At 57.5% G+C, this 25,622-nt stretch overlaps 3 protein-coding genes across 6 annotated transcripts in view; all 3 read right to left on the minus strand.

Moving 5' to 3' along the window:
- LOC117030753 (tumor necrosis factor receptor superfamily member 1A) overlaps positions 1-25,622 on the minus strand; it is a 57,550-nt gene that overhangs the window by 7,138 nt on the left and 24,790 nt on the right. Inside the window, exons 1-5 of one of the 2 annotated variants that reach the window (XM_033120978.1) lie at positions 7,321-9,437; positions 4,633-4,720; positions 3,367-3,492; positions 2,327-2,441; positions 849-925 (exon numbers count right to left, since the gene is read on the minus strand). In XM_033120978.1, coding sequence (XP_032976869.1) covers positions 849-925; positions 2,327-2,441; positions 3,367-3,492; positions 4,633-4,720; positions 7,321-7,359 — 445 coding nt within the window. In that variant the 5' untranslated portion in view covers positions 7,360-9,437. Of the gene's footprint in view, positions 1-848; positions 926-2,326; positions 2,442-3,366; positions 3,493-4,632; positions 4,721-7,320; positions 9,438-25,622 lie in introns of those variants that run through there. The other variant, XM_033120977.1, reaches the window with a different exon arrangement.
- LOC117030755 (tumor necrosis factor receptor superfamily member 23) lies at positions 9,586-20,407 on the minus strand. The gene is made up of 8 exons (XM_033120980.1): positions 20,168-20,407; positions 17,272-17,395; positions 16,736-16,864; positions 15,636-15,747; positions 14,902-14,975; positions 10,979-11,077; positions 10,385-10,410; positions 9,586-9,960 (listed from the first exon to the last, which is right to left on the minus strand). The coding sequence occupies exons 1-8, from the start codon at positions 20,219-20,221 to the stop codon at positions 9,733-9,735; spliced, it is 846 nt and encodes a 281-aa protein (XP_032976871.1). The 5' UTR covers positions 20,222-20,407; the 3' UTR covers positions 9,586-9,732.
- Positions 20,449-24,461, minus strand: LOC117030757 (oxysterol-binding protein-related protein 5-like). 3 transcript variants are annotated; one of them, XM_033120983.1, is made up of 5 exons: positions 24,324-24,448; positions 22,873-23,034; positions 21,940-22,066; positions 21,534-21,672; positions 20,589-21,234 (listed from the first exon to the last, which is right to left on the minus strand). In XM_033120983.1, the coding sequence occupies exons 3-5, from the start codon at positions 21,985-21,987 to the stop codon at positions 21,056-21,058; spliced, it is 366 nt and encodes a 121-aa protein (XP_032976874.1). In that variant the 5' UTR covers positions 21,988-22,066; positions 22,873-23,034; positions 24,324-24,448; the 3' UTR covers positions 20,589-21,055. The 3 variants fall into 3 exon arrangements, 2 of the variants coding, with proteins under 2 accessions (XP_032976874.1, XP_032976873.1); XR_004424446.1 differs by lacking the exons at positions 20,589-21,234; positions 22,873-23,034 and adding an exon at positions 20,449-20,582 and having other exon boundaries at positions 24,324-24,461; XM_033120982.1 differs by lacking the exon at positions 22,873-23,034 and having other exon boundaries at positions 24,324-24,461.

Consider the following 25,622-nt stretch of genomic DNA (forward strand, 5'->3'; position numbering starts at 1 on the left):
TTTTTTTTTCATTATATAATTATTTGAGTGTTTGTAGTATTTGAATCAATTTTTTTTTAATGAAAATCAACCCACTGATTCTGATCTGGAAACTGACACCCCAAAGTCCAAATCAGCCCTGACATTGTGACTAGGGACAAACGGGGGACTGTCACCCCCATTGTCAAGGCCTGCCACCAGAATGAGACAGGCCCAAGGACAGACGCACAGAAAGTCCCAGGCTTCCACAGGCGCTTGGTACATGACCAAGTGACACTGAGGGCAGGGGAAGGGACCGCCGTTTGCAAACACGACCTGGGTCATTTGTATGTGTGTATGGAAAACGACACACTGGACCAGGTGCCCCAACTCTCACCATGAACCTGTCACATCCTCATGGATTATATCGGGGAAGACGGTGGAAACGGGAAGAGTGTGAACTAAAGGAGAAACCCGCCGGCACCTGGGGGGCAGCCACTCAGCTCCCCACCTGCTGCGTCTGGAACGTGAGGCAGGACGGCACCAGTGAGCTACCCGGTCAGCCCGGGAAGCTGGGCTGACCCCACAGGACCCCAATTCAGGTGGCAAGGATGGGGAAGCCCAAGGAGTCCCCAAGGATTCTGTTTACTCAAGACTGGGGTCTCTGAGCTACGGCCCACAGGCTCCACCAGCCCACCGACCAGTAGTGCTAATGAAGTTTTATTAGCACACAGCCAAGCACATGCGTTTGCTTTCTGTATCCGCTTTGTCACGACAGCAGCAGAGTTGAGTATTGACAACACAGACCATTCGGCCCGCAAAACCTAAATCACTTCCCTTTGTGGAAAGGTTTGCTGACCCAGATCGAAGAGATGGGATCAGCTTCTTACCTGGCTCTGGGTTCGTTTCTGCAGCACAGATGGCATCCCTCGTGGCATTGCATGCATGAACGGTGACACCGTTACACCTGAGAGGAAAGAGAAGAAATCCCGAGCTTCCTTCCTCTCCCTGGCCCAGCGCCAGCTCCCCACGTGGGGGCTGGCCCACCAGACTCTGGGCGTGTGTGCCAGGCATTTCCCAGGCTATCTGCCCAAATCGGTTCAGTGAGAATAAAGCTCAGGAATTCCGTCTCTCTGTCCCGGGATAAAGCTGGGTATGGCTACGAGGACTGGACCTGCTGTGGCCGGATCTCTACCAAGAGGGAAGTCAGCCCGGAGATGAAGCCCATGGAGAAGCAGACAGGCAAGCGACGGCTAGAGGTGCCAGAGCCCTGATCAAACCTGACCTGACGGCAGCCCTCACTCTGCACTGGTCAGGTACACGAACCAACAGTCGAACACGGTCTGAGTTGTAATTAAGAATCCATGATGTGCCCACAAAAGTGAGCCATTCTGCAAGTGGCTTTATCTCTGCAATGTCTCCCCAAATCCATACCCTCCCAGAACCTCACACTAAAACCTAATTTGGAAACAGGGCCTTTGTAGATGTAATTGCGTTAGGATGAGGTCCTACCGGAGCAGGCGGCATGAATGACCGCCGTCCTGACAAGAGGGCCATGTACGCAGATAGAGAGGCCATGTGCAGACACAGAGACAGACACACAGGAGAAGACGCTGGGCGTAGAGACAGAAGCAGAGGTTGGAGCGATGCGCCTACAAGCTGAGGGGCGCCAGGGAGTGCCGGCCACACCCAAGGCGGGAAGAGGCCGGAAGCGTCCTCCCCAGGGCCTTCCGTGGGGGCGCAGCCCTGCCGACACCTTCATTCCAGACTTCTGGTCTCCACAACTGTGAAGGAACACATTTGTGTGGTTTCTGAAAGCCATCCAGCTGTGGTGTCGTTACAGCAGCCCCAGGACACTCAACAGCGACAGTGGTCACTCAGAGCTGTCACAGGGCACAGCACTCTATTCTCTCTGCCTTAGGGCTCCTCCTTCTGGAACTTTCCAGGGCCCCTCCGTCCCTCCCCCGGCAGGCCTCTGCTCGAGAGTCCTATCTAAACAGTCCGAGCTGTGATCCCCTCAGGGATTCGTCGCTGTGTGTGTGTTGATTTCTTTCCAGCACCGCTGGGGCTTGAGGCCTGCATCCCACCCACGGCTGCAGCGGCTCACAGGCATTGAATGAATGCATCCATGGCCCAGGGCTCACTGAGGCCGGCCTCCAGATGGAAACATCCAGGTGGTTCCTCTGCTTTAACCTTTAGGACGCCTCTGCACGGCAGGTGCACCCACGAGCCCCATTTTACTGATGGGGAAACTGAGAAGCCCAGGAGAGGTTGGTCCATGAGTGACCCAAAGCAAACAGACCGTGAATGGAGGCGTGGGGGCCCAACCCACCCCTGTCTGGAGTGCCCATACCCCCGAGGCTGGCACCTGGTACAGCGGTAGCACTGCTCCATGCAATCCACTGAGTCACAGTAGTAGGTCCCCGACGTGCACTGGCACTGCCGGTCCCTGGTCGGATAGCATGAGGTCACCTCCTCCTGATCTGTTAAAGAAGAAAGGCTGAGGGTCAGTCACTGGGGGACGCTCTGTCCCCGCCCACAGCGGACCAATCCAGCTGCATCGTGTCTGCTCTCACCCTCCCTGCCAACACTTAGGGACGACCAGGTAACTGCCAGACCTTACTTCCTGCACTGGGGTGTCCAAGCACAGGCTGCTGGGTGACCCCAAACCTGTGGCATCTGTGGGGGGGGCCAGAGGGTGCCCTTGCAACACGAGCATGGGGGACAGAGCCCAATCCTCAGACACACCCCCAATCATTCCATCTTGTCTGTCCCACAGAGGAAGGACGCCAACACCCTGTGTTCCGGGCTGTGACACAGCAGACAGAGGACGGGGCCTGCAGGGCAGCCCTCACACCCGCAGCCCTGCAGTCACACTGACGACCGCCCTTCTGGAAGCCCTCTGGGCGTGCTCACGTCTACACCCCCGCACACACAGCCGCAGGTAGAAACTCCACAGCCTGCCCGGCGCCTCAAACGTTAGGGTGCACTCAGGTCTGAAACACGCCTTCACGCGTCTGCCCGTCCCCCTTCTACCAACTGAAAGAGCCATAGACTGAACGGGACAGAGAAACGAAAACGGGGCCACACCCCTAGACCACCAGCCACCCCTCGGGGTTACATTCTTAAGAACACTTTGCTGCTGAAACACAGGAACTGGGATGAACGTTACTATAAATATTCTTGTGCTCAGCTGCTCTGAAATCCTGACAACGTGCAGACTGATTCTTTAACCACGTACACGTATTATCGTGGAAAAACACACTCCGGGTGGTGGCTGCTCTGGCAGCTCCGTCACCACGTTCATCTGTATTGACTGCCCTTGGGACGAATGCCACGAGCCAGCTGGAAGGGGGGGTGTGCTTTAAAAAGCAAAGGGCCCACCGAGCCCACCCACAGTCCACTCACCTTCCCGGCACTGGGCACACGGCAGGCAGCGGGTCTCCCTGTTGGCATGGGCCGTGAAGGTGTCAAACTCACACGGGTCGCACTTCGTGGTACGGGTCTCGTCACAGTGTTTGCTGACGTAGTGGCCTGAGTGAGGGGGACACAGAGGGGAGGTGGACGCTCTGGGCAGCCATCTGAGCGCAGACCCCACCTGGTCCCGAGGCCTCTGCTCCAGCAGCAACCACAGCACCTGGTGGCCGGGCTCCTAGAGAGAGCCGACCCTCACCTCCTATCTCCTTGGAACGTTCTGGACTGACACCCCGCTGCATGTGTCCCAGGAACTAGGGACCTGAATCACCCTCCACCTCGGCTTTCATCCTGCAGCTCGTGTAAATGGACGGAGTCTGTCCGGGAGCCTGGAGGCCTGTGAGTCCAGCCCACCCCACCCCCACCCAGCCCGTTACCACCTGGGAGGCTCAGCGGCTTCCAGCCGAATTTAAAGGGACATCGGAGGTCCAGGAACACAGGCGTCTGACCCACTCGTGAGGATCCCTCGGGCCCGGTGCTCACCTCGTGTGAGACTGTATCTGAGCCCAGTCGCACCCTCCCCGGGGGAGGCCATCACCACACGCACCTGGTACATATGCCAGGTCACAGGTGTCACGCCAGACCAAGTGTGTCCCATTCGTTCCTAAGAGTAGTGTGTGCAGGTGTGTGTGTGCACACGTGTGTGAAAGCAAGTGTGTGTGCTGGGGCATGTGCACAGGGTACGGGGCTGAGTGGTCCAGCTGTGATGTTTGGTCCCTGAGACAGACGCCCTGTGTAGACACAGGTTCATGGACAGGAGGAGGTGTGGGTGGGCGGGGGGTGCAGATCGTGACGGGTGCAGGTGTGTAGCTGGAACCTGCAAAGAGGAGACCCCTGAAGTCATAGAGAGAGTGCACACCTGCCTGTGTGAATAGATGGAGGTGCAGGCGTGACGAAGAGGACCTCCGACCAGGTTCCCCAGAAGGACTCCTGACAGGAAGGTAGGAGGGGACATCCAGCCCGTGCATACACCCCCATTTCTGTCCTCCAAGCCCTGCTGAATGTACCTCGCCCACTTTCAAACAAGCACACAATCCCCTCTGTTCACAGGAGCGCCCCACTAGGCGGGTGCAGACGTGGGGGTGGGGGAGACTGCCAAGGAGAGGCCCAGCCAGGGCAGCCTGCAGCTCGGCTCCAAGCCCCCTTCTGCCCCCCAGGTCAGGCCTGCACCACGGCTCTGCAAGGCGTCCCGAGACTCACCCGCCGGGCACAGATGGCAGCACAGGCCGAGGGTCTGTAACTCGTACTTGTCAGGGTCACACCGGGTCACACTGGTCACAATGGTCACCTTCGATCAAAAAGGGAGACTGGCTTTACCGAGAGGCCTCTGCTCCTGACGGACGTACACGTTCTTGATGGTCATGTGTGAGCAGAGGCGGGCACTGCTTCCCTGCCGGGTGTGCCCCAGGGGGAGCGGACTCTCGGAACTTGGTCAGAAGGAGGTCCTGTGTGGTCGGGACCCTTTGCAACTCAGCATTTGGTTTTGTTCTAGAACATCGGTAAGGGTTTCAGCAGCTGCGTGTTCACATCTTTTCCCTGCCTAGCGTCCGAGGCTGAATTCTCTTTTACCTGAGGGGGCAGATGCCACCACTGTCCCCCTCCTACTGACGCCATGCTTGGCACCTACTTTCTACCCTTTCATTTCCCTCCTGGGTTTCCGTGTGAGTCCTGTGTTACCGTCGTTTAGGCACAACTCTTAAAAACTGCTCAGGGCTGATTTTTCTTTCCAGAGCAACCTGAAAGTTCATGAATGCGCTGAACCTATTTCAACGTCTTGGGTTGTTCACCTACTGAGATTCACGTCTGCCGTCTGACTCGGTGGTTTTCATATCGTACTTTCTCTGTGATCTTTTTTCCCTCCTATTCCGCCTTTTACTTCCCTTGGTCGCTGGGTCCCCAGATCCTTTCATTTCCTTCACAGCCAAATGGAAGAGACTCTATTTTCAGTTTTTACCGATTTATGTTGCACTGGTTAAGTGGGGGAGAAATAAAGCAAAAAGTAACCGAAAAAGGCATTTAGATAGGTTTTAAGAAGAAAATTCAGTTTGCAAGCATCACAGTAGTAACTGCTTCAGGCAAGAACCAACATCAGTAACTGAAAGTCTGAGGAAAAACCGTGTTTACACAGCGTCAAAGCAAGTCCCACAAGACATGTGGTAATTACAGGGGGACCAATAGTCCCTTTTCGGCGAAGAACCCTGGCACACACCACCTGAACTAAATAATCAACGGCGACACCAGCAGAGAGGCACAGACCGATATGGGTCGGGGGCCTCCTAAGGTGGTGCCGTGACAATGACACATCACCTCTGGGGTGTATTTGCCCAAAATGCCTAACTGGGATTTATCCACAGGAAACCATCAGACAAACCCAAATGGAGAAACGTTCCATTAAAGTTTTTTTTTTTCCTTTAAAACTCCGCCCCGGAACGCGCAAGGCACCTGGAGGAAGGCCCGCGTCGGGGGGCGGAACCCGGGCGCTGCCGGCACGTCACGGGGTTCCCCGCTGGCCCCACCTCCACGTCGCCGCCGCCCGCCTCCCGCGTCCGAGGCCCTCCCCCGTCCCGCCACCGGCCCCGCACCCGCAGACCCGGGCCCCTCGCGGACAAGGGGCGAGGGGCTGCGCCGGGGAACGCGGGGGACGCAACGGGGTTCGGAGGGGGAGGAGAGGACCCCGGAACGGACGGGGGTGGCGGCGTCGGTCAGAGGCGGAGCGACCGGCGAGGCCGTCCAGGGCGGGGGCGGGAAGCGGCGCCCGACCCCGGGGACCTGATCCCGGGGCAGCGCCGCCGCCGGCCCGCCGCCGCCACTTCCCCAGACGCGCCGAAGTGCCCCTCGCGAACCGGGGAGAGTCGACCGGCGACGAGGACGGGGAGGTGCGTGGGGGGCGGGTGGCGGACCGGGACCCTCGCTTCCCTCCCGGGCGAGGAGGAGGAAACTCGGCGGGCGCGCAAGTCGGACGGCCGGGCTCATCGCCGCCGCTTTCTCCTTAATGATCCTGCGGCAGGTTCACGTCCGGAAACCTTGCTACGACTTTTACTTCCTCTGTTCCCCGTCTTCTCAGCGCTCCGCCGGGGCCGTGGGCCGAACCCGCGGGGCCGAGCCGAGGGCCTCACTAAACCATCCGATCGGTAGGTTTAGCGCGCCCGGCGGTGTGTCCAAAGGGCAGGGACTTAAGCGTCGCGAGCGCGTGACCCGCACTTACTGGGAACTCCGCGTTCATGGGGAATAATTGCAATCCCGATCCCCATCACGAGTGGGGTTCCGCCGGTCACCCGCCCCTGCCGCGTAGGCTAGGCACAGGCTGAGCCAGTCAGTGTAGCTAGCGCGCCTGCAGCCCCGGACATCTAAGGGCATCACACCTGTTATTGCTCAGTCTGGGGTGGCTGAAGGCCACCTGTCCCTCTAAGAAGTTGGGGGACGCCGACCGCTCCGGGGTCGCGTAACTAGCTAGCATGCCAGAGTCTCCTTCGTTATTGGAATTAACCAGACAAGTCGCTCCTCCAAATAAGAAGAGCCTTGCACTCCATTAAACTATTGGCTGGGACTTCAACAGTGTTGCGGTTGTAAGCGACTCCGAGGACCCCCCCACACCCCCCCACTCCCCCGCCAGCCTCCCCCACACTGCAGACTCCTGCGCACGCCCAGCTCCCGCCCAGCGCCCGAGGACCCGGCCTACTGGCCTCCCCGCGCTGTCCGGAGCCGCCGCTCTCCGACGGAACGATGGGGGTGGCAGGGCGGTCAGGGTGCGCCTCGGACCCCGCGAGATCCCCAGCCATTCCCTTAGGCTACGCCCGGAGGGGGCTCATGTCGGGCCTGCCCAGGTGGCGCCCGGCCTCCCCGTACCCGGCCTCCCGGCGGGGCCCGGCACCACCACACCCTACTCACCGAGGCCGGGAGCAGCAGGAGCATCCGACACAGCGACATGGCTGGGAGACGGGAATGAATGGCGGTGACCGACAGGCAACCGGAAATATGTGACCTCCCGAGACTTAGCGGACTCTCGTGCCGGAAGCCCCACCCCTACTGGAGGAGTGGCCTTTGCGGGCATGTGCAGGAGGCTGTGGGGTCGGCGCGGGGAGCGTAGGGGAAGGGGGGCTCCACCCTGGGCTGCGGTGGGGTGCCCCTGAGTGATGTGCAGGCCCCCCCAGGCCCAGGGACCAAGTGGGCGGTGCCTCTGATCCCTTGAATTCCTGCAAGTGACGTGTAATTAGTGATGTGAAAGGAATTGTCCTATAGCCAAAGGTGGCCAGGAGGCCCAGGACGCACCCACCTGTATTAGTTTGCTAGCGGGGCCTCAACAAACGACCGGGGACCCCGCGGTGTAAACAACAGAACGTGTCCCTCCCACGTCTGGAGGCTGGAAGCCTGAGATGAAGGTGTCCCCCCCAGGCTGCGTTCCTTCTCGGGGTGAGGGAGAGGCTGCTCCAGGCCTCTCTCCCAGATGGCGGCCGGCAAACCTTGGCTTTCCTTGGCTTGTGGAAGCATCAGCCCATCTCTGCCTCTCCTTCACCTGGTCTGCTCCCCGTCTGTGCTAAATTTCCCTTTTGGTAAGGACACCAGTCACACTGGGTTACAGACCACGGGTCCACTATGACCTCATATTAACTAATGACATCTGCAAATATAATTTTGAGATCCTATTTCCAAATCAGACCACATTCTGAGGGCCTGGGGGTTAGGACCTCAACGTAAGATGCCGGAGGGGAAGGGGGGACACAATTCCTTCTGTAACAGGAGGTGTCTGACCACAGACATCTAACGACAGCACGGGTGGAAGACCAGAATGAATGAACCTGGAAGGAGCATTTGTCCTCAGTGAAGCACGTGCTCCCGTAAGCACCCTGCGCGTGTCCAGTCCTCCACACCACTGGCTACCACACTGAGTGCCGCTGGCTACACCATCGAGTACCTGACACGTGAAGTCTCGGTGTAGCGTACACATTTGTGCCGGGGCCTGGCAATGGGAGAGGAGGCAGGACAGGCAGACTCAGGAGGCACGTGGGAGCAGCACGGCCTGGTGTCGGCTCGGCTGGAGCTGAGTGGAAGCCCTGCTCCTTCTGGAGCACGGCCCCATCGCCTGGGCGGGAGGCAGTGTTTCCACCAGGACGTCTTTGATGGAGCTGGTCCCCCAAGGAAGAAATCATGAGGGGCCTGGTAGGCCCTGACATGGCAAAGCTGCTTCTCATTCCACTCGAGATCCAAAGGAACCGACAGCAGGGTGTCGAGCAGCCATGTGTACCCCCATGTTCATAGCAGCATCATTCACAGCAGCCAGCAGGTGGACACAACTCAGGTGTCCATGGAGGACGAGTCAGTGCTTGTCACATATGCTTTCTGAGCCTCCATGAACACAGGGTGACAGCACAGGGTGACCCCACAGTGTGGCTGATGGCAGCCACCGCTCTCGGCTTCTCCCTGCAGGATTCATCACGTCCCCCACTGCTGTCCCACAAGTGAGCGTCTCTCGCTTCTTCCCGCCTTAATAAGCCTGTAGAAGCACTGCTCCCACATGCGTACACAGAAAGGCCAAACGTCAGCCAGAATAGAGATGCAAGAAGCAAAAGTAAAAGGCATCGAACTGGAAGGGAAGAAGTAAAACGATCTGTTCATCATCTTTTATGCAGAAAACCCTAAAAAGACGCCACAAAGGAAACACACAAGCACAGCAACTGCCGGTTAGAACTAATGAAGGAACTCCTCAGGTCGGAAGCCTGAACGCAATGCAGCCCTTACCTGACCCACCCCGCACCCAGGCAGCGTCCCCATCTCAGGCCAGCACACCCAGGAATGAAACCCCAAGCGCAGCCCCTGTGGGACACGGGGAGCCTGAGCTCCCATCCTAGGTGGCTCTGGAGGCGGCTGCGGGAACCACACAGGGTGCAAGCAGCAGGCACTGGAAGGGACTCCCCCGGGACCACTGTGTGCCGCCCCACTGCGCCCGTCTGCATACCACCCCCTTGAGTGAATCAAACACAACTTTAAGGACTGAAATCATTTGCTCATCCTGAGAAATCCCTGCCCGTCCTAAGGACCCTAAGGTCGTCAAGGTCACCCACAGGAGGGCATGTCAAGGCCGGGGCAGGTTCAAGGCATCTCGGCCGAAGTAACGGAAAGTTCCAGATTTGACTCAGTGCAGGACATTGAACAGCGCTGGGAAACGTGGGATTCTCAGAAAAAGTAGAATTCTCAGCTTCACAAAAGTGGGGACATGGGGGTGTGGGTGGGGAGGAGAACAGGCCTGGGGCCAGCTTTGAACAGAATAATAGAATGATTAAGCACGAAGACCAGCCTTCAAAATCATAGATCAGGCTGTGGTGACCCGTCTGGGGCCCGGCCTCCTGCACCTGCTGAAGCCTGTGTGCCATCGACACCCGCCGGGCTCTCTGGGCTCCTGGTGAAGGTCGGGGCCTCAGACGCCATATCCAAGGTGTCTTCAGACGGGCTTACATTTCCTGTTGTGGGTACTGAAGAGTCTGCATCTCGTTCCCCATCTGACGATGCCAAGGGCACTGAGCCTTCAGGCAACTAAAAACCAAGAAAACGCTTTCAGTGGGTGATTTGCATAAGTGCCCCTGGGAGGGAAGGATCCCACGGATCCCATGCCAACCGGGGTTTGGGGAGAACACGGAGGGGCCCAGTGGGGTCAGTGCTGGTCTCGGCTGTGCCCTGACTGTTGGTTTGGCTGGTCTTAGTCAAGGTTCCCCGAGGCCCATTTGGCGTCTCAGGTTCCCCACCGGGAATGGAACCCTCTAGAGCAAAAGCTCCTCCAGCTCATGGCCCTGGGTTCCCATTTGGCCATAAAACATTCAGTGGCTAATACTCAGGCATCCACGGGTTTCCTGGAACTGGTACGGCCACCTCCTGAGCCACAGGCAGGCCTGAGCCCCGATGGGAAGCCCAACCTGGGCCTGCACCACGTTACTCAGTGAGAAACCAGGACGACACTCACCGCGTTTTCTCTTCTGTCACCGTTTCCTGTGAAGACAGACAGTAAACTGCTTAATGGTTGGCAAGGACTTTTCTGTGACGCAGTGTCTTGGGAAGAGATCGCACCCCTCCCCAAGCCAAGGGCACATCAGGGAAGCTGCAGGAAGGAGCCTGGTGGGCCTAGCTTCCCACAGTTGTCCGGTTCCACATTTCTGGTAACTTCCACGAGGTCTGTGGCTCTCTGCACTAAGGGCTCCCAGCGGCCATTTGGTGCCAGCAGCTCAGGGCTCCTCCCCACTGAGTCTGCGGGACACATCCTGCCCAGCCCAGGTCTTCTGTGAGATGGAGCTGGGACCCCATTAACGGATACGTTAAGGACCCGGAAATCCAGCCATGCGCGTCCCTCAGCGTGGGGGTCAGTGGTGACCGCACTGCGGTAACTTCTAGGCGAGTGTCCTCCCTTTCGGCTGCTCCATGGGGTAAGAGGAGTCTCAGCTGGTGAGAACCAAGTGCCGACAAGGAAAGGCCCAGCCCTGTCCTAACTCAGGCGTCCCCAGGACCTGCCTGCAGGCCGGGCGGTCACCCCGTCCAATGGCTCTAAGTCGACACTACATACCTTTACGGGGACGATGGCATATATAGTAGAGAGGGACTATTATAACCAGGAAACCTATGAGACAACTCCCTCCGAGGAAGTACCCCCAGTATCTGTGGTCTGAAATTGGGAAAAACAGAAAATGTCACAGTAAAGTCAAAAACCAAGCTTTTCTCCATGCATCCACATGATAACGAAGAAACCAACAGAACAAGCAATACCACCTCTGGGAATATATCCGAAGAAAACGCAAACACTATATTGAGGAGACACGTGCACCCCACGTTCACAGCAGCCAGGGAGGTATGGAAGCCACTGAGTGTCCCGAATGGAAGAAAAGACAGAGAGGCTGTGGTGTGCACACATGCGTGCACACATATGTACACACACACACAAAAACACACAAGAACACAACTCCACCACAAAAAGCAGGACATCCTGCGACAACGTGGATGGACCTTGAAGTGAGATAAGCCAGACAGAGAAAGACAAGCGGCACGTGATGTCATCTACATGTGGAATTGAAAAGCAAAGCAAACTCAGACAAGACGAGATCAGATTGGTGGTTCCCGGAGGCGGGGGCGGGGTGGGCTGCAGGCAGGGGACCAAAGGCACAAAGTTGAGTTATGAGATAACAAGCCTGGGGCTGGGACGGCGGCTTGGTGAGGACAGCTAACGCTGCTGCACGTGTATCGGAAAGCTGTTCACAGAGGACATCCCGAGAGCCCCCATCACAAGGAGGAAAACGCTCTCTCCTCTTTCCTGCTGTATCTGTAGCAAATCCTACACGTTACCTAAACGCAGTGCGCTGATCGTGTCCCTGTGTATGTCACTCAGGTCGCCGAGCCCTACCGCTCAAGCTGACACTGCCGATGTCAAGTACATCGCAGGAAAACCGCAGGGACAAACGAACATCTCCGCTCGCTGGCCCAGCTGACACGGCCAACCTGGGGAGGAGGCCCCGTGAGCAGGCGTCTGCCAGCCGGGCCTGGCCTTTCCTGGGGCTGGGCCCCAGCACGAGGTGGGGTGGGGAGGGGAGGAGGCTGCCCCAGGTGGGCACACCTGAGGGCAGGTAGGACTCACTCCCTCCCCCAGGGTGAATGATTCATTGGCCACGTGGGTGTTTGAGGCGGTGGTGCTCGCATGCCCATTCTGAAGGGACGTCCTGTGTCAGGCGGTGTCTCCGCTATAGTCCTCTTACAGGTGGACATGTGGACACGTCGGCCGGCGGGGTGGGCTGAGCCAGGGCAGGTCTCTGCTGACCAAGGAGGCCTGGTTTGTCCGGTCAGCGCTGAAAGCCCCGGTGTGAAATGTTAAGAGACGTGTGGATATAGGTGTCTGCTCCTGGCTGCTGACACACAGCTCCTGAGTCCCTCGGAATTTCCTGGGTGACAGGAGTGGCTTCTGTCCTAATGAGGCAGCTCTGGTGGCTCCTGGCTGGGGGCTGATGCCCGGAAAGACCAGGTCCTGATGTGAAGCTTGGAACTCTCGGCCCCACCCCATCCTCCAGGGCGGGGAGAGAGGCCGGAAGTGGAGGTCATAACTGGTCACGCCAAGGCGATGAGGCCTCCATAGAAACCTCCAAAGTATGGAGTTTGAAGAACTTCCGGGTGGGTAAACGCATCCATGTGCCAGGAGGGTGGCAGCCCAGCTCCAGGGGTACGGACGGTCCTGTGCTCGGGACCCTGCCTGACGTCACCCAGGTACCTCTCACTGGCTGTTCGTCTGTGTCCTTTGTATTATCTTTTCTGATAAACTGGTGAATGTGAGTGTTTCCCTGAGTTCTGTGAGCTGTTTTAGTAAATAACTGGATCCAAGAAGGTGGTGGCTGGAACCTCCAATTTGTGGCCAACTGAGACAGAAGTTGTGGGTAACCTGGGGACCCTCGACTGTCAACGAGCGTCCGAAGTGGGGGACACTCCTGTGGACAGAGCCCTTAACCTGCGGAGTCTGTGCTGACTCTGGGAAGTGTCAGAATAGAACTGGATTGCAGGACACCCAGCTGGTGCCGGAGAATTGGTTGGTGTGGGGAAGACCACACGCGACTGGTGTTACAATTCTGGGTGGTCATCGTGTGAGAGCGAAGGAAAAGCAGGAAGTTTTCCCAAGGCATCTAGGGAACCTGGCAAACGGGAGCCAAGTATGTCCCTCGGAGAACCACAGACCTGCGATAGAGGCCCAAGGGGTAACGTGACCTCGGTCCTGCCATAATAAGGAAACAGGACTATATAACACTTCCTGTTTTAAGTGCAAAACTCAGTGGTATCAGGTACACTCACACTGTTGTACAGCGATCGCCACCATCCATCTCCTAACTCTTTCCTTTTTGCGAAACTGAAACTCTGTCCCCATTAAACACTAACTACACTCCCCCGAGTCCCGGTCCAGTGCCATCCAACTTTCTGCCGGTATGAATTTGACTCCTCTGAACAGACAATTCGTCCTTCTGTGACTGTCTCATTTCACTCAGCACATGTCCTCCAGGTCCACACACGTTGTAGCAGGACAGAATGTCCTTCCTTCTTAAGGCTGAGTGATACTCCACTGTCTGGATGGACCACGTCTCCTGTATGCGTTCATCCATCGATGGACACGTGGGTTGCTTCCACCTCACGCTGTTGTGAATGATGATGTCACGAACATGAGTGTACAAATATCTGAGTCCCTGACTTCACTTCTTTTGGGGTGCACACCCAGAAGTGGGATTGGTGGATCATATGGTAATTCTGCATTTACTTTTTAGGGGACCACCATAGTAGTTTCCATAGTCTATTATCATTTTACATTCCACCAACAGGGCACAAGTTTCCACTGTCTCTCTGCTCTCGCCAACAGTCGTGTGGTGGTAAAAAATGTTTCACAGTAGCCGTCCAAGTGGGTGAGAGCTGGTGTGTCGCTGTGGTTTTGATTGGCCTTCCCTGGCGAGTCGTGATGTCATCCCCCTAACGTCGTGATGCAAAGCGACCGTCATCGTGTCACGGGCTCGCTGACCATTTGGTCATCTTCTCTGGAGAAACGTCTATTCAAGCTCCTTTCCATTGAAAAAATTGGGTGGTTAGTTTTTTGTTGTAGTCGATCTGTAGTTCTTTATGTGTTGCGAACATCAGTCCCTTATCCCGTTCTGTGGGTTTTTTCCGTTCTGTGGGTTTTCTTTTCACTCTGTCGGCTGCACACTCTCTGAGGCACAGATTTTATTTTGATTATGTGTCTCTTGTCTGTGGTTTTCTTTCGTTGCCTGGTCCTTTGGTGTCATATCCAAGGAGTCATTCCCAAATCTAATGTCATGAAGCTTTTACTCTATGTTTTCTTCTAGGAGTTTTATACTTTTAGTTATTACAGTTAGGTCTTTGATGCATCTTGAGTTGATTTTTGTGTTTGGGGTCAAGTAAGGGTCCAGCTCCTTCATTGCAGGTGGATGTCCCGTTTCTCCAACACCATTGATTCAAAAATATTATCCCACCCAGAGAATGGCCTTAGCTCAAGGGTTTGTTTAAATTTTTTAAAGTCCATTAACAGATGGATGACTAACTGAAGTGCTATATTCCAGTACGTACGTTCATCCATAAAGTATCATTCTTCCATAAGAACGTATGAAGCACTGACATGCGCTACAACAAGCACGGATCTTGAAAACACTCCACTGCACGACAGAAGCCCCACACCAAAGGCCACGTCATACAAGTCCTTTCGTATGAAATGTCCGAACAGGAAACTCTATGGACACAGAGCCGACCGGTATATGGCAGGGGCGGGGGAAGGAAGGGGTAGTTATTATTGTCTAATGGGTGCTGACATTCCTTTTGGGGTGATGTAAGTGTTTCGGAACTCGACAGAGGTGGTGGTACCTTGGTCACTAAGTTGTTCACTCTAAATGGTTAATTTCATACATGAATTTCATCTCGATAAAAACACACATGAAATAGCAGTAGCAGGGCGTCTCTTACCCGGGTCAGGCTCGCCGCACACTGTGTCTGCCGTAGAGTTGCATTTATGTAGGACGACATTCCCTTTGGGACACCTGAGGGACACAAAGGCCCTCTGTGTTCCTGCTCCCACAGCCTCCTCCAGGGCCCCAGGCACCAGGTCCACACTGTCACCAACAGAAGGTGGGCTCTGGGGCTGGATTGCAGTGGGCGCTTCCCCGAAACCCACATCTGGGGACCAGTGTGTGCTGTGATCATCCATCTCCAGTATCCCCCCTCCCCGTGTGTGACATCAGGATATGCTCCAGCGAAACGAAGGAGCGAGCCAAGGAGGGCGGGAAGGGCCACTCGCACTGGCCGCTGGGAGCTGACCTAGAGAGTGGTGAGTCCAGCTGGTGACCCAGGGACACAAGCTCCCTGACGGACGAGAGACAGAGAGGGTGGAGGGGACCTAGGAATAAGTGAGCCTTGAAAAAGGCAAGCAATGCATTGAAACAGGGAGAGGCAATCAGAAAAGTCTAGAAAGGAAAAGAAACATGTGAAATAGAATTTGTCCAAATACAGAATAACGTGAAGATTAACAGGATTCTATGGACCTGGGGGAGCTAAGAAAAGAGAAAAGACGACCACGTGGCTGGTGTTGGCCTGTGGTCACCCAGTGGAGAGTCCCACGTCCCACTGTTGTCAGCTCCTAAAGAATAAGCCCACAGGAGCCCAGTTCCACAGGAACCTGTCACCCCGCCCACGGCACCTACCTGCTGCACCGTCTGCAGAATTCATAGAAGTCCGGGAGCTCGTAGAAATGGCCCGGTTTACATCGGCATATCCTGTCCCTGGTCGAAGTACAGTCCACCACCATTTCTTGATCTGTAGGTGAGGAAAGACTGGGTCAGCCCCAGGGGCGCGCCCTGTGCTGGGGGGACACGGAACCTCTATGGTCACTTGAATAGAAGCCGTGTGGCCCGAGTCCGGACCTCAGCGGAGGCCCTGGGATGTTCCCGAGTCTGGTGAGCGCTGCAGACCAAGCTGTGCACATCCTACCACATCTTCCTACACCTGTCTCCCCAGGTAAACACCTGACCCGGGTGCTGGCTCACCGGGTCCCAGGAAATGTGGAGACGGACTGGACGTTAGGGATTTACTGTTCCTTCTCCTGGATGTGGCCACAGCACCTGGTTCTGTCAGGGAGCATGTCTGTTCTTAGGAAGTGGGTGCTGTGGTGTTTCGGGGTGAAATATTGTGACTCTGCAGCTGATTTCAAATAGTTCATAGACACGGCCCCTCATACAGGTGATAAGACACTAGCCGTTGTTTAATCATTGGGAAAAAAGCCATTGGTGCCCCTGCTTTATTCTTTCAACTTTTCTACACGTTTTAAAATTTTTCGTATTACAAAGTCCCATTCCTAGACAGGTGATGTTTATCTTATTACTTTTCTCTGTGTCTTCAAGTTTTCTAGATTCAATTCACTAATTTGCAATTTGAATAAAATGATTAAAATGGGGGGAAATTGCTTAGGATTTTGAATCACAGTGTAACTCCGGGTTCTGTCCCTTTTTCTCATGCTCACTACACTTTAGGAACAATTTTTCACGTCCTCAGAAGTTCTGCAGCCACTTGTTTGCAGCGACGGTCAGCCCTGTGCTTTGTCACTGCCCCATCCGTTCTTTACCCAAAGCGGGGCCATGGGCACCCGGCCTTTTCTTAAATTTTCAGGCTACACACGAGCATCCTTGCGGCTAAATATTTAGGCTCAACGTTACCGACTTGCTTAGGACACGTTCCTCGCTGGCCACTGCGGGGTCAAGGGCTGCAGGTTTCAAGGTCAAGGAAGGTGCCTGTGCAGCAGACTCACCTTCGGAACAGGTGGCGCAGGGGAAACAGGAATCCAGGCCGTTGGGGAACCCTGTGAACGTCCCTCTGTCACACTTCACACACCTGCCGAGGGTGTGCGGGCTCCTGCACGGTTCACTGACATACTGGCCTGCGTGAGAGGTGGGGCGCTGTGGTGAGATCCCGCCCCCGGCACACCCTGTATGAGTCAGTCCCCCGTACGAGCACTGCCCAGGTCCCCTCTGCAGGCCTCTGAGGTCTGACATGGGTCCCGGTCACCACCGCATAAGTACTTCCCTCAGGCAGCACCGGTTTCCTTGGTCACCCGCACTAAGGGCAGGCGAGTGCTTCCTTCTAGAAGATTCCCTGGGGCCATCTCCCACCTCACCAGCTCTCTGCCTGTCTCCATGATGCAATGTTAGTTAGTGGGATTTAGGTGGGCTGGGAATGAGCTTTCACCATATTAGATGCGCATTTATTCTACTGTGCAGCCAGAGGGCTTGAGCAAGCCCAGCGGCCCAGGGTTGGACACCATCCGATCCCCAGGTGGGGACTCACCGGCCGGGCAGCACTTGCACCAGTGGCTGGCAGTCCAGTACTCGCCAAACATGCACTGAGTCATCAGGCTTGGGGGGCCTTGGTTCTGCTTGGAAATCAAGTCCGTGGAGGTGGTGACCGTCAGCTGGAAAAGGACAAGACACGTTTTACTCGTAGCTCACCTGTGTGGTCCCCTCTGATGTGACGGGCGCTGCTCTCAGCTGTGCAAAGTCATAGCTCGATTACTGCCAATGTCAACCCAGAGTCACCGCTACTGAAACCCCGATTTTACAGGAGCTCGGGTGACCTGCCAAGGTCTCCATCCCAGACCTTCTCCCTGGAGAGCCGGGCTCCTCACCATACACGCCCCAGCCTGCAGGGAACACACCCCATCCTGTAGGACCCCGAATTCCGCCCTCAGCCTGTGTCTGGGGGCCTGGGCTCGGGGAGGCCGTAGCAACCTGGCTCTGTATGTGGGATCAGAAAAGGCGTCATTTTTGATTCTATCTCCTTGGGGTGAATGTGTCACAAGGAAGAGAATTTGGATACAATAAAATCAACAAGAGCAGACCTATCTGGGCTGGCCAAGCACAGAAAGCGGGACAGTAGCCACCCCAGGAAGCTGGGAAACACAAAGGGGCAGGGTCTGCCGAGGAGGAGGGGGTGGGTGGACATGTCAGTGAGAAAATATATCCCGTCCCCACGGTTTTTCTTTATAAAAGAAGCTCTTCCAACGCTAGTCCCATTGGCATACGTCTCCTCCCCTGGGCTCTGGCCCTCCTTTGTAATGGATCCCAGGCTCGTCCAGAAAGCTCAGCCCTTGTTCATGGGGCTTGAGTAGCTGCTCCGAGACCCTGGGTGAGCTGGACGCCTGTCGCGGACACTGGGTGCTCAGCTCTGGGACGACGCAGCCAGGACTTCTCTGAGGGGCAGCCCTCGCTGAGTCCGTGCCCAGCAGTGGAGGGCACGGCGTCGCCTAAAATCACTCCTCAGTGTTGTAAGCTCCCTGCTCCTGAAAGCCACCTGGCAGTTGACCCGCGACCCTTCTTTCTCCCTGGCGTCTTCCACCTTCTCCCTCTGGAACCTGACGGCCTTGGACCCAGGTTGTCTATCCCAGAGCAGCTGTGCTGCTCTTTCCTGGAGAAGAACGTGCGGTAACAGCAGGAGCACAGGTTCCTGTGCACTCTGAGGTAGCACTTCAGCCTCTCCCTGAAGGGCTGGTCCCTCTGGGGCTGGTCCAAGACGACAGGCCCGCATCTGTGCAGTGAGAGCTGAGCGACCACATAGGAGCATCTTTCCCTGGAACTGAAAGGTGAGGAGTGTGACCCTCCTGTCCCCTCCCCCGTCTCATATCTAACGTTTAGGCAATTGGGGACCAGGCCATTGCTTTTCCCATCACCCTCATGGGTTCCAGGTTCTCCTCTGAGTTGAGGTCCTCCTCGCTCCCCAGGGACACTCACAGTTGCCCGTCTGGCCCGCTGGCATCTGAGTCTGGGATGCTGAGAGGCCCCGGTGCTCACATTCTTCCTTTTCCCCACAGGAGTCCTTGTAGCCACGGCTTCATTGATTTAAACAAGATGCTCTGGACGTCGTATGTGCAAACACCGCCGACCATTCCAAAGGCGAATGCCCCGCTCAAGACGACCGTCATCCAGGTCAGACATGAACTGGAAAGTCCCAAGTTCACTTTTAACAGTTCTCAGCTTTCGGAAGAGGGACGTCTCCACGGAGTCCGACTTCAGCCTCCATTTGAAGGGCTTGTCCCTGTCTGCCCCCGGGAGGAGGGCGCTGTCTGCGTTTCTAGTCCTGAGATGCTCACGCCCTCTCCTCTGGAGATCTGTCTGCACATGCAGGCTGGGCAAGATGGCAGCATCGCAGGGGACGAACTCCGGGAACCCCAAAGGGGCCATCATGGTCGAAATTCTGTGCTGGGTACCCTCTGGGCACAGCATCAAGTTGTCACTGGAGAGGCCGTGCTGGTTGCCGTGCTCCCGGTGCAGCAGTGCCGGGACGTCTGCAGCGTCCATGTCGCTGATGGTGACGTCACACTTGCTCCTCCGTCTTAGGGCGTGAAGTCCTCTTTGAGGAGAGCGGACAAACATCCCAGATCATATGCTTCGCCTACACAAAGTGTAGACCAAACTGCTCCTCTCACTGAGCATTACTCTGGTCATTCTGTCCTTTTGTGCAGTGGAGGTGACACTTTTGTATCTGGTCAGAGAGCGGTTGTCCCACAGCACCTGCAGGTCAGCTCCTTGGAGCGTCCTTTCTAGGAGGCCACTCAGACACCTCGATCTCACACCCATCTTGGGCACAGCTGGGGCTGGAGCTTGAGGCTCTAAAGAAGTGGTGGGGGGGTGGGGGAGGGCGGCCGGATGGCTCTCTTGGTTAGAACGTGACCTCTGAACAACGGTGTTGCTGGTTCCCTTCCCACCTGGGCCAGTGAGCTGTACCTTCTGCAGCTAAGAATGTGAACAACAGCTCTCCCTGGAGCTGGGCTGTGCTGAGAAACCCGAGGTAGGCATGAGCTGCCCTGGGCTGCTGTGTGCCTCCATGACCTGCCGGCAGCCATCGTGAGCAGCGGGCAGCCGGTGAGGGCTGCGGTGAGCGGCTGACCAACGACTGGCAACTGACTTCCTCAGCCCGGGGAGCTGCAAGGCTCATAGTACGAGAGGGGGCCCGGGAGCTGTGTCCTACACAACTAGAGAAACAAGGGCTTGAGCCGGAGTGTGGGGGGAGGTGGAAGAAGCGGGGGATCTCCATTGCAGGAGACCTGTCCTAATGTGAGGGTCCTGCTCCCAGCGCCAGTCTTGCTCCCAATGTGCTCCCGGGACTCGGCCCCCTCCCCGGCTCTCAGGGTCCTCCTTCCCCGAGGTCTCCCCGCAGCAGTCCCCCAGACCCGCCGGCGCTGACCCACCTGAGCCCGAAGCAGCAGCAGCAGCAGCAGCCTGAGAGTGTTTCGCAGGGCCATGGCGCAGGGCGGTTAGACTGTCACCAGCCCAGAGAGCAGAATGGCAATTGCTGCCACCCCTGAGCCAGGTCTGTGAAGTGCTCCTTTTGAGGTCTGGAGCAAGACGGGGCCAGCCACACACTGCACTGTGATCAAAAGCGCTCATTTGCAAGTTGCTGCCAAGGACAGTTCCCATTGGTTGGGCCGCGTCACTCAGCTTAGTCTCCGCCCTTCCACCAAGTGCTTGCCCACTTCCTGGGCCATTCCAGTCCCTGATGTGCTGCCTGAAGAGTGCTTCCTGGCTTCAGCACAGCCCCGGGAACCCGGTTGGCTTCGGGATTCACGGCCCCCAGGACCGCCATTCCCGGCCTCGGAGTTTTCACTTGTCGTTTCCAGGGGATGGAGAAAGGTAGGATATCAGAGATCCATCCCTCACCTCGCACCCCACTCTCCCTCCAAGAGAGCCCTGACAGGGCACTGGCCCCCGACTGGGCACTGGCCCCCAAGGCGAAGGCAAAGGAAGGAGCTCCTGGGGCTCGGGACCCCTACAGCTCCCCCACCCCCACCCTGGGCATGAGCACACTGCCACTACCCTGTAGACCCCAGGCACATACACAGAAGGTGTCACAGGGCTTGGACCTCAGCTCAGGGAGCCAGCCGCGAGCTCCGCCACTGTCCTCCTTCTCCCCTCAGAGCACATGTTGTAGCTGCTTCCGGGAGGGAGGGACGCTGGTAAGTGGGGTGGTGGGGAAGGTGAGGGATGGCCAGGAGACTGTTCTTCCAGAGGAAGGAGACCCTTCCTTCCAGGGAGTGAACAGGAAACAGGCTTGGCACCTCAACAGGGGACTCCAGCCCCTACTCCACTAAACCCCCTCCAACAACCCACCGCCCCCCAAATTCCAAACTCGGGGAAGGAACCGGCAGCTGCTTGCTGTGCTTGTACTGCTGCTTCACCCCAAACTTGGAGCCCTGCCTGGGAGCTGGGGGTTCACTGCAGGTGTGGAGACAAAGCTGGGAGACGCACGCATTCCCGCCTGTGAGGGCCATGGGGAGAGACGCAGGTGTGGGACCCGAGGGTCACAGACAGATGGACACTGCCCAGCTCTGCCCCTCACACCATGCTGGTCGCCTGGGAGGAGCCCTCACCCTCTGAGCCCAGGGATGGGGAGTCCCCGCGTCTCCCACACCCCTCATCTGCTTCTGGGCTCAGGGAGGCCCGTGCAGGGCCCCTGGGAGGATGGGCAGAGAGGGCGGGGCATGGACAGGCTTCCTCCTGGGAACAGGGCTTCTCTTGCCTCCCACCCTGCAGAGGGGTCGGCCCAGGAGGGCTCACCGGGCACAAAGTCACCATCCTCGTCCTCCTCCAAGAGCTCTGGGCAGGACTCGGGCGTGGAGCCACTGCTCTCAGTGACCTGGCTGTGGCCAGAGGGCTGGTCGCTGGCCTTGCGGAGCCGCAGGTCTGGGCCAGGTCCCTGGAGAGAGATGGAGCCACTGGGGTCGGGAGCCCCCACACCCACCACACCCTGCGCTGTCCTCATGCTCCAGCTGCAGCCCCGGGGGCCTGCTGGGGGCGTTGCTGTCCTCCGTGACAGCAGCTCCTTTGTGCCACGACAGCTCTAGAAGAGGTGGCTGGAAGAGGAGGAAGCTGCTGGGCTAGGGAGACAGGGAGGTGTGACTCCTGGCCCGGGTTGGGCTGGAACAGTCACTCCCCCCCCCCGCTGTGCCCTGGGGGTGCTGACCTGGCACCTGGGCCCCGGGCTGCCCACGAAGCGTGTCCGGCGGGTCATGGTCTCCCGCTGCAGGGTGTGCAGAACCCCGTCTTGCTCAAACTGGGCGATGCACTTCAGGGGGTCCCAGGGGCTGTGGCTGGAGCGTGCAGAGGGCATCCGTTGGCAGGGACACTGGTTCTCGGGGGAAGGGGACACCATCCCTGCCCCGCCCTTAGCGTGCCACCTCTGGAGGACACCAGGGGACACTCATCATTCTGACAAGAGAAAACATCCGGCCTTTATCCTATACGTCTGACCCTGCCGGTACCAGGACGGGACGAGGGGAGGTTTCTCTTCACACAACCTCCCTGGTGCCCCATGAAGGAGGAGCTGGAGGCATCACCGGCCTGCAAAGCCTCACGGCCAGCGGATCGGGCTGTGAGAACTGGCCACCGCGAGCTTCCCAAATGCAGACAGAGTCCAACACACGCATGTCACGTCGGAAAGCCGTGAACCACCTCGCGAGAGTCTGGGTGGGAAAACGGCCTGAAAGGATCAAAACTCTAGAGACGACGTCAGCTTCCAGGTGACAGGGAAACCCAGAACGGGGACACGGTCAGTGACACTGCAGAACACAGCCAGTAAATCGACCGGGAGGAAACGCTACAAGAAAATGATCGCGTTTCTTCACCAAATGCATTACAGGGAGAGAAGGAGGAGGGACACCGTGAAGGAGACTTAGGAGACAGAGGAACCAAGCGCAGCGTGAACCTGATTTGGAACGCTGCTCAAACATGGAGTGTAACACGCGTGTGCACGCGTGAATGAAAACATACATGTGCACGTGACAGTCAGGGGACTTGGCACACTGACGACGTCTGAGGGTATTATAAAAACAGCCTTGGTTAGTGTTGTTTGGTGTAACAATAGCGTCCTGGTTGTGGTCCAGAAGGGAACCCTCACCTTGGCGGGTACACGCTGGAGCAGGCAGATGACACGGTGTGTGGGATTCACTTCAAATTAATCAGGTGGGACAGTGTGGGGGCGACAAAAGAATCGAGAAAGCGACCTCCTGTGTTGTGGGTGCCCTGGGGTTCACTGTATTTACATACATGATAGGAGTTCCTATAATAAAATGTTGAAAATTATATAATGTTTTCAATGCATTGATGAGCAAGAGAAATAAGGAGGATAAAACCAAAGAAGAAGAGAGGAAAGGAGGCGGGGACAAGGAGAAAGGGGGGAGGATAGGATAAGGGACGGAGGAGTGAGGGGGAGAAAAAGGAGAGGAGGGGAGGATGAGAGGGAGAAGGACAGAGGAGGAGGAGGAGGACACCGCACTGAGGGAAATAAGCCGGAGCCACACCAGACAGACACAGACGGACACATCCTGTGTGACTCCACTCACATGAGGTCACTAGAGGAGTCACATTTACAGACACAGGGAATAGATGGTGGTACCAGGGCTGGAGGAGTGTTTCATGGGGACAGTGTCAGTTTGGGACAATGGAAAGTTCTGGAGATGATGGTGATGACCACATGACAGTGTGAGTGTATCTAACGTCACTGAAATATACGCTTAAAATGGTTAAGATGGTCGGTAAATCTTGTGTGTCTTTTACAACAGTTAATTAAAAAAAAAAGGACATTAGTGAAACAACTTGGAAAAAATTCCCAGGAAACAGGAGAAGGGGTGAGGAGTGGGCCCGAGGCATCCTCGGGGGTCAGGACAGCTGCCACGGGTGGTCCCACGTCAGCGCACCTGAGAGAAAGCGCTCGTCCTGGACCATGGACGCCTGACCCTCCCCTACAACAAGCTCAGACAAGCACACCCGAGCCAGCGGGCCTGTGAGCACACGCAGAGTGAACTCAAGGGACAATGAGAGCAGGGCGGACTGGTGACTGGTGACTGGTGAAACGTGTGACAGAAGGGTGACTGGTGACTCGTGCGACAGAAGGGCCAGGGCACCCTTTGCTGCCAGTGCCCTCACTTGTGCCTGTAGGAAGACGCTTCCAGAGGCACCAGAGCTGGCCGGGGGAGGCCCCAAGTTCAGCGGGGCGCCACAGGCCCCACAGCTCATTTCCACTTTAACCTCTCGCTCTGTCTCCAGGCGCTGACGTTACAAATACGGGGAGAGACCCTGGGTAATCGTGGACTGAGTCAGAGAGAAGCTGCTCCCCACACATTCCGAGTGCGTCTCCCACTCACCTGAGGGAAGTGGAGGGGAGGTGGGGACCCCAGGTCTCACTCCAGGACACGGGGCAGGAGGACGCGGGGCGCCAGGTGCACTAGCCCCACCACCATCACTCCACAGCTGCCAGGGCGGCCGGGCCCAGGGCGCTGTGGTCTCAGACACAGGCCCACACCTGGGCGGTGAGCCCAGCAGTGCCAAGGGCTCCTGGGACGAACTCACCTGTGCTCGGCGGGCGATGTCCTCAGCCGCCAGGTTGGACCTCATAGCTTCCTCCAGCGGCGCAGCAGCGAGCTGCACGGCGAGCTGCACGCGCTCCAGCATCTGCTTTTTGTCGGGGTCTGTGGTCTCGTCTAACTTTACCGAGAACGACTACAACACAAGGAGAGGGCCACCGTGACACGCTGCTCACAGCCCTGTATTCACCGAGGGGACGGTGGGAAAACACCCAGAGCTCTCCGGACATCAGCCTGCAGACGCCCCCGTCCACCCCTGGTGACACGAGTGACCCGGTGTCAGAGCCTGAGCTGCTCCCCAAGCTCCCAGAGGCAAGAAAGTGGGGCAGTAACGCGCTGGTCAGGCCGGTCCAGTAGTCACTGTTTGCAGCCTCCGATGACAACCTCCGTAAACCCCAAGCCCTTTCGTGTGTGTGTCGCTTCCGCGTGGCTTCCTCGGCACATTGTCCCAAGTGTCACCCTCGCGCGCCCTCCCCCACCCCCGGGATGCTGCCGGGTCGGCGGAAGCCAAAACGAGCCCCTGCTCTGCCAGTCCCCAAAGTCCGGCTGGAGGGAGCGCAGCCCGGCCGGGGGATACGCAGGGCCACCTCCCGCGTGGGGGCGCGAGAGAACCTGGCTCAACCCAACGAGGGCACGGAGGCCGGGCAGGGGACGGCGGCGGCGGGGCCCGGGGCGGGGTCTGGTCCCCGCGGGCTGTGAGCAGCGCAGGCCCAGGCTGCTGGGGTCCTGGAGCCTCCCCTCCGCCCCTCACGTCCGGGGTCGCACTCCGCCCGCCCCGGGGACCCGGCCCCCACAGGTTCGGCGTCATCCCCGCCCGCTCCGTCGCGCGTACTCACCCTGCTCCCCGGAGGAACCTGCCATCCTCGGAATCCTGGACCCGTACCCGCAGCGACAGCTTCCGGGAATCTGATGCAACCGCGGTCCCGGAAGTCCCGCCCCACGGCGGGTAGCCTTCTGGGACACGCCCGTCGCTAGGCAACCGCCGCGGGCTCCGACGCCGTCGGCCCGACGCATGCTGGGGATTGTAGTTCTTACTGGCTGCGGCTGGAACCTGGGAGCATCCCCAGGGTCAGTGTTTTGTTCAGCAGGGGCATCAGGCCCGCCGAGGCAGCGCACGACTTTGGGGTGGAGTTCGCATCCCGCCGTGGGGAGATAGACATTAAAGACTGGCCAGGCAACACTGGGGTGTTTACTTGAGTATTACACCGAATGGGGTGGGGACAAGCCAGGTGGTGGTCCCGGGAATGTGCAGGTCTGAAGGAAGGACTAGTTCCAGGGAGGCTTA

Source organism: Rhinolophus ferrumequinum, chromosome 11 (assembly GCF_004115265.2).
Source record: "Rhinolophus ferrumequinum isolate MPI-CBG mRhiFer1 chromosome 11, mRhiFer1_v1.p, whole genome shotgun sequence".
In the NCBI taxonomy this organism is placed as follows: domain Eukaryota; kingdom Metazoa; phylum Chordata; class Mammalia; order Chiroptera; family Rhinolophidae; genus Rhinolophus; species Rhinolophus ferrumequinum.

Bases quoted from the DNA above. Each gene is read 5' to 3' on its own strand.
- LOC117030755 (XM_033120980.1), bottom strand. From the start codon at position 20,221: ATGGCCCTGCGAAACACTCTCAGGCTGCTGCTGCTGCTGCTGCTTCGG. The intron at 16,865-17,271 runs GTGAGTCCCCAC...CCTCTCACGCAG, and splicing joins GTGCAAGTGCTGCCCGGCCG to GCCAGTATGTCAGTGAACCG. The intron at 11,078-14,901 runs GTAAGAGACGCC...TCCCAATTTCAG, and splicing joins GTGCGGCGAGCCTGACCCGG to ACCACAGATACTGGGGGTAC.
- LOC117030757 (XM_033120982.1), bottom strand. From the start codon at position 21,987: ATGACCCGCCGGACACGCTTCGTGGGCAGCCCGGGGCCCAGGTGCCAG. The intron at 21,673-21,939 runs GTCAGCACCCCC...ATCTCTCTCCAG, and splicing joins GCCCGGGGCCCAGGTGCCAG to GGACCTGGCCCAGACCTGCG. The intron at 21,235-21,533 runs GTGAGCCCTCCT...TGGCCCTCACAG, and splicing joins GGATGGTGACTTTGTGCCCG to GCGGGAATGCGTGCGTCTCC.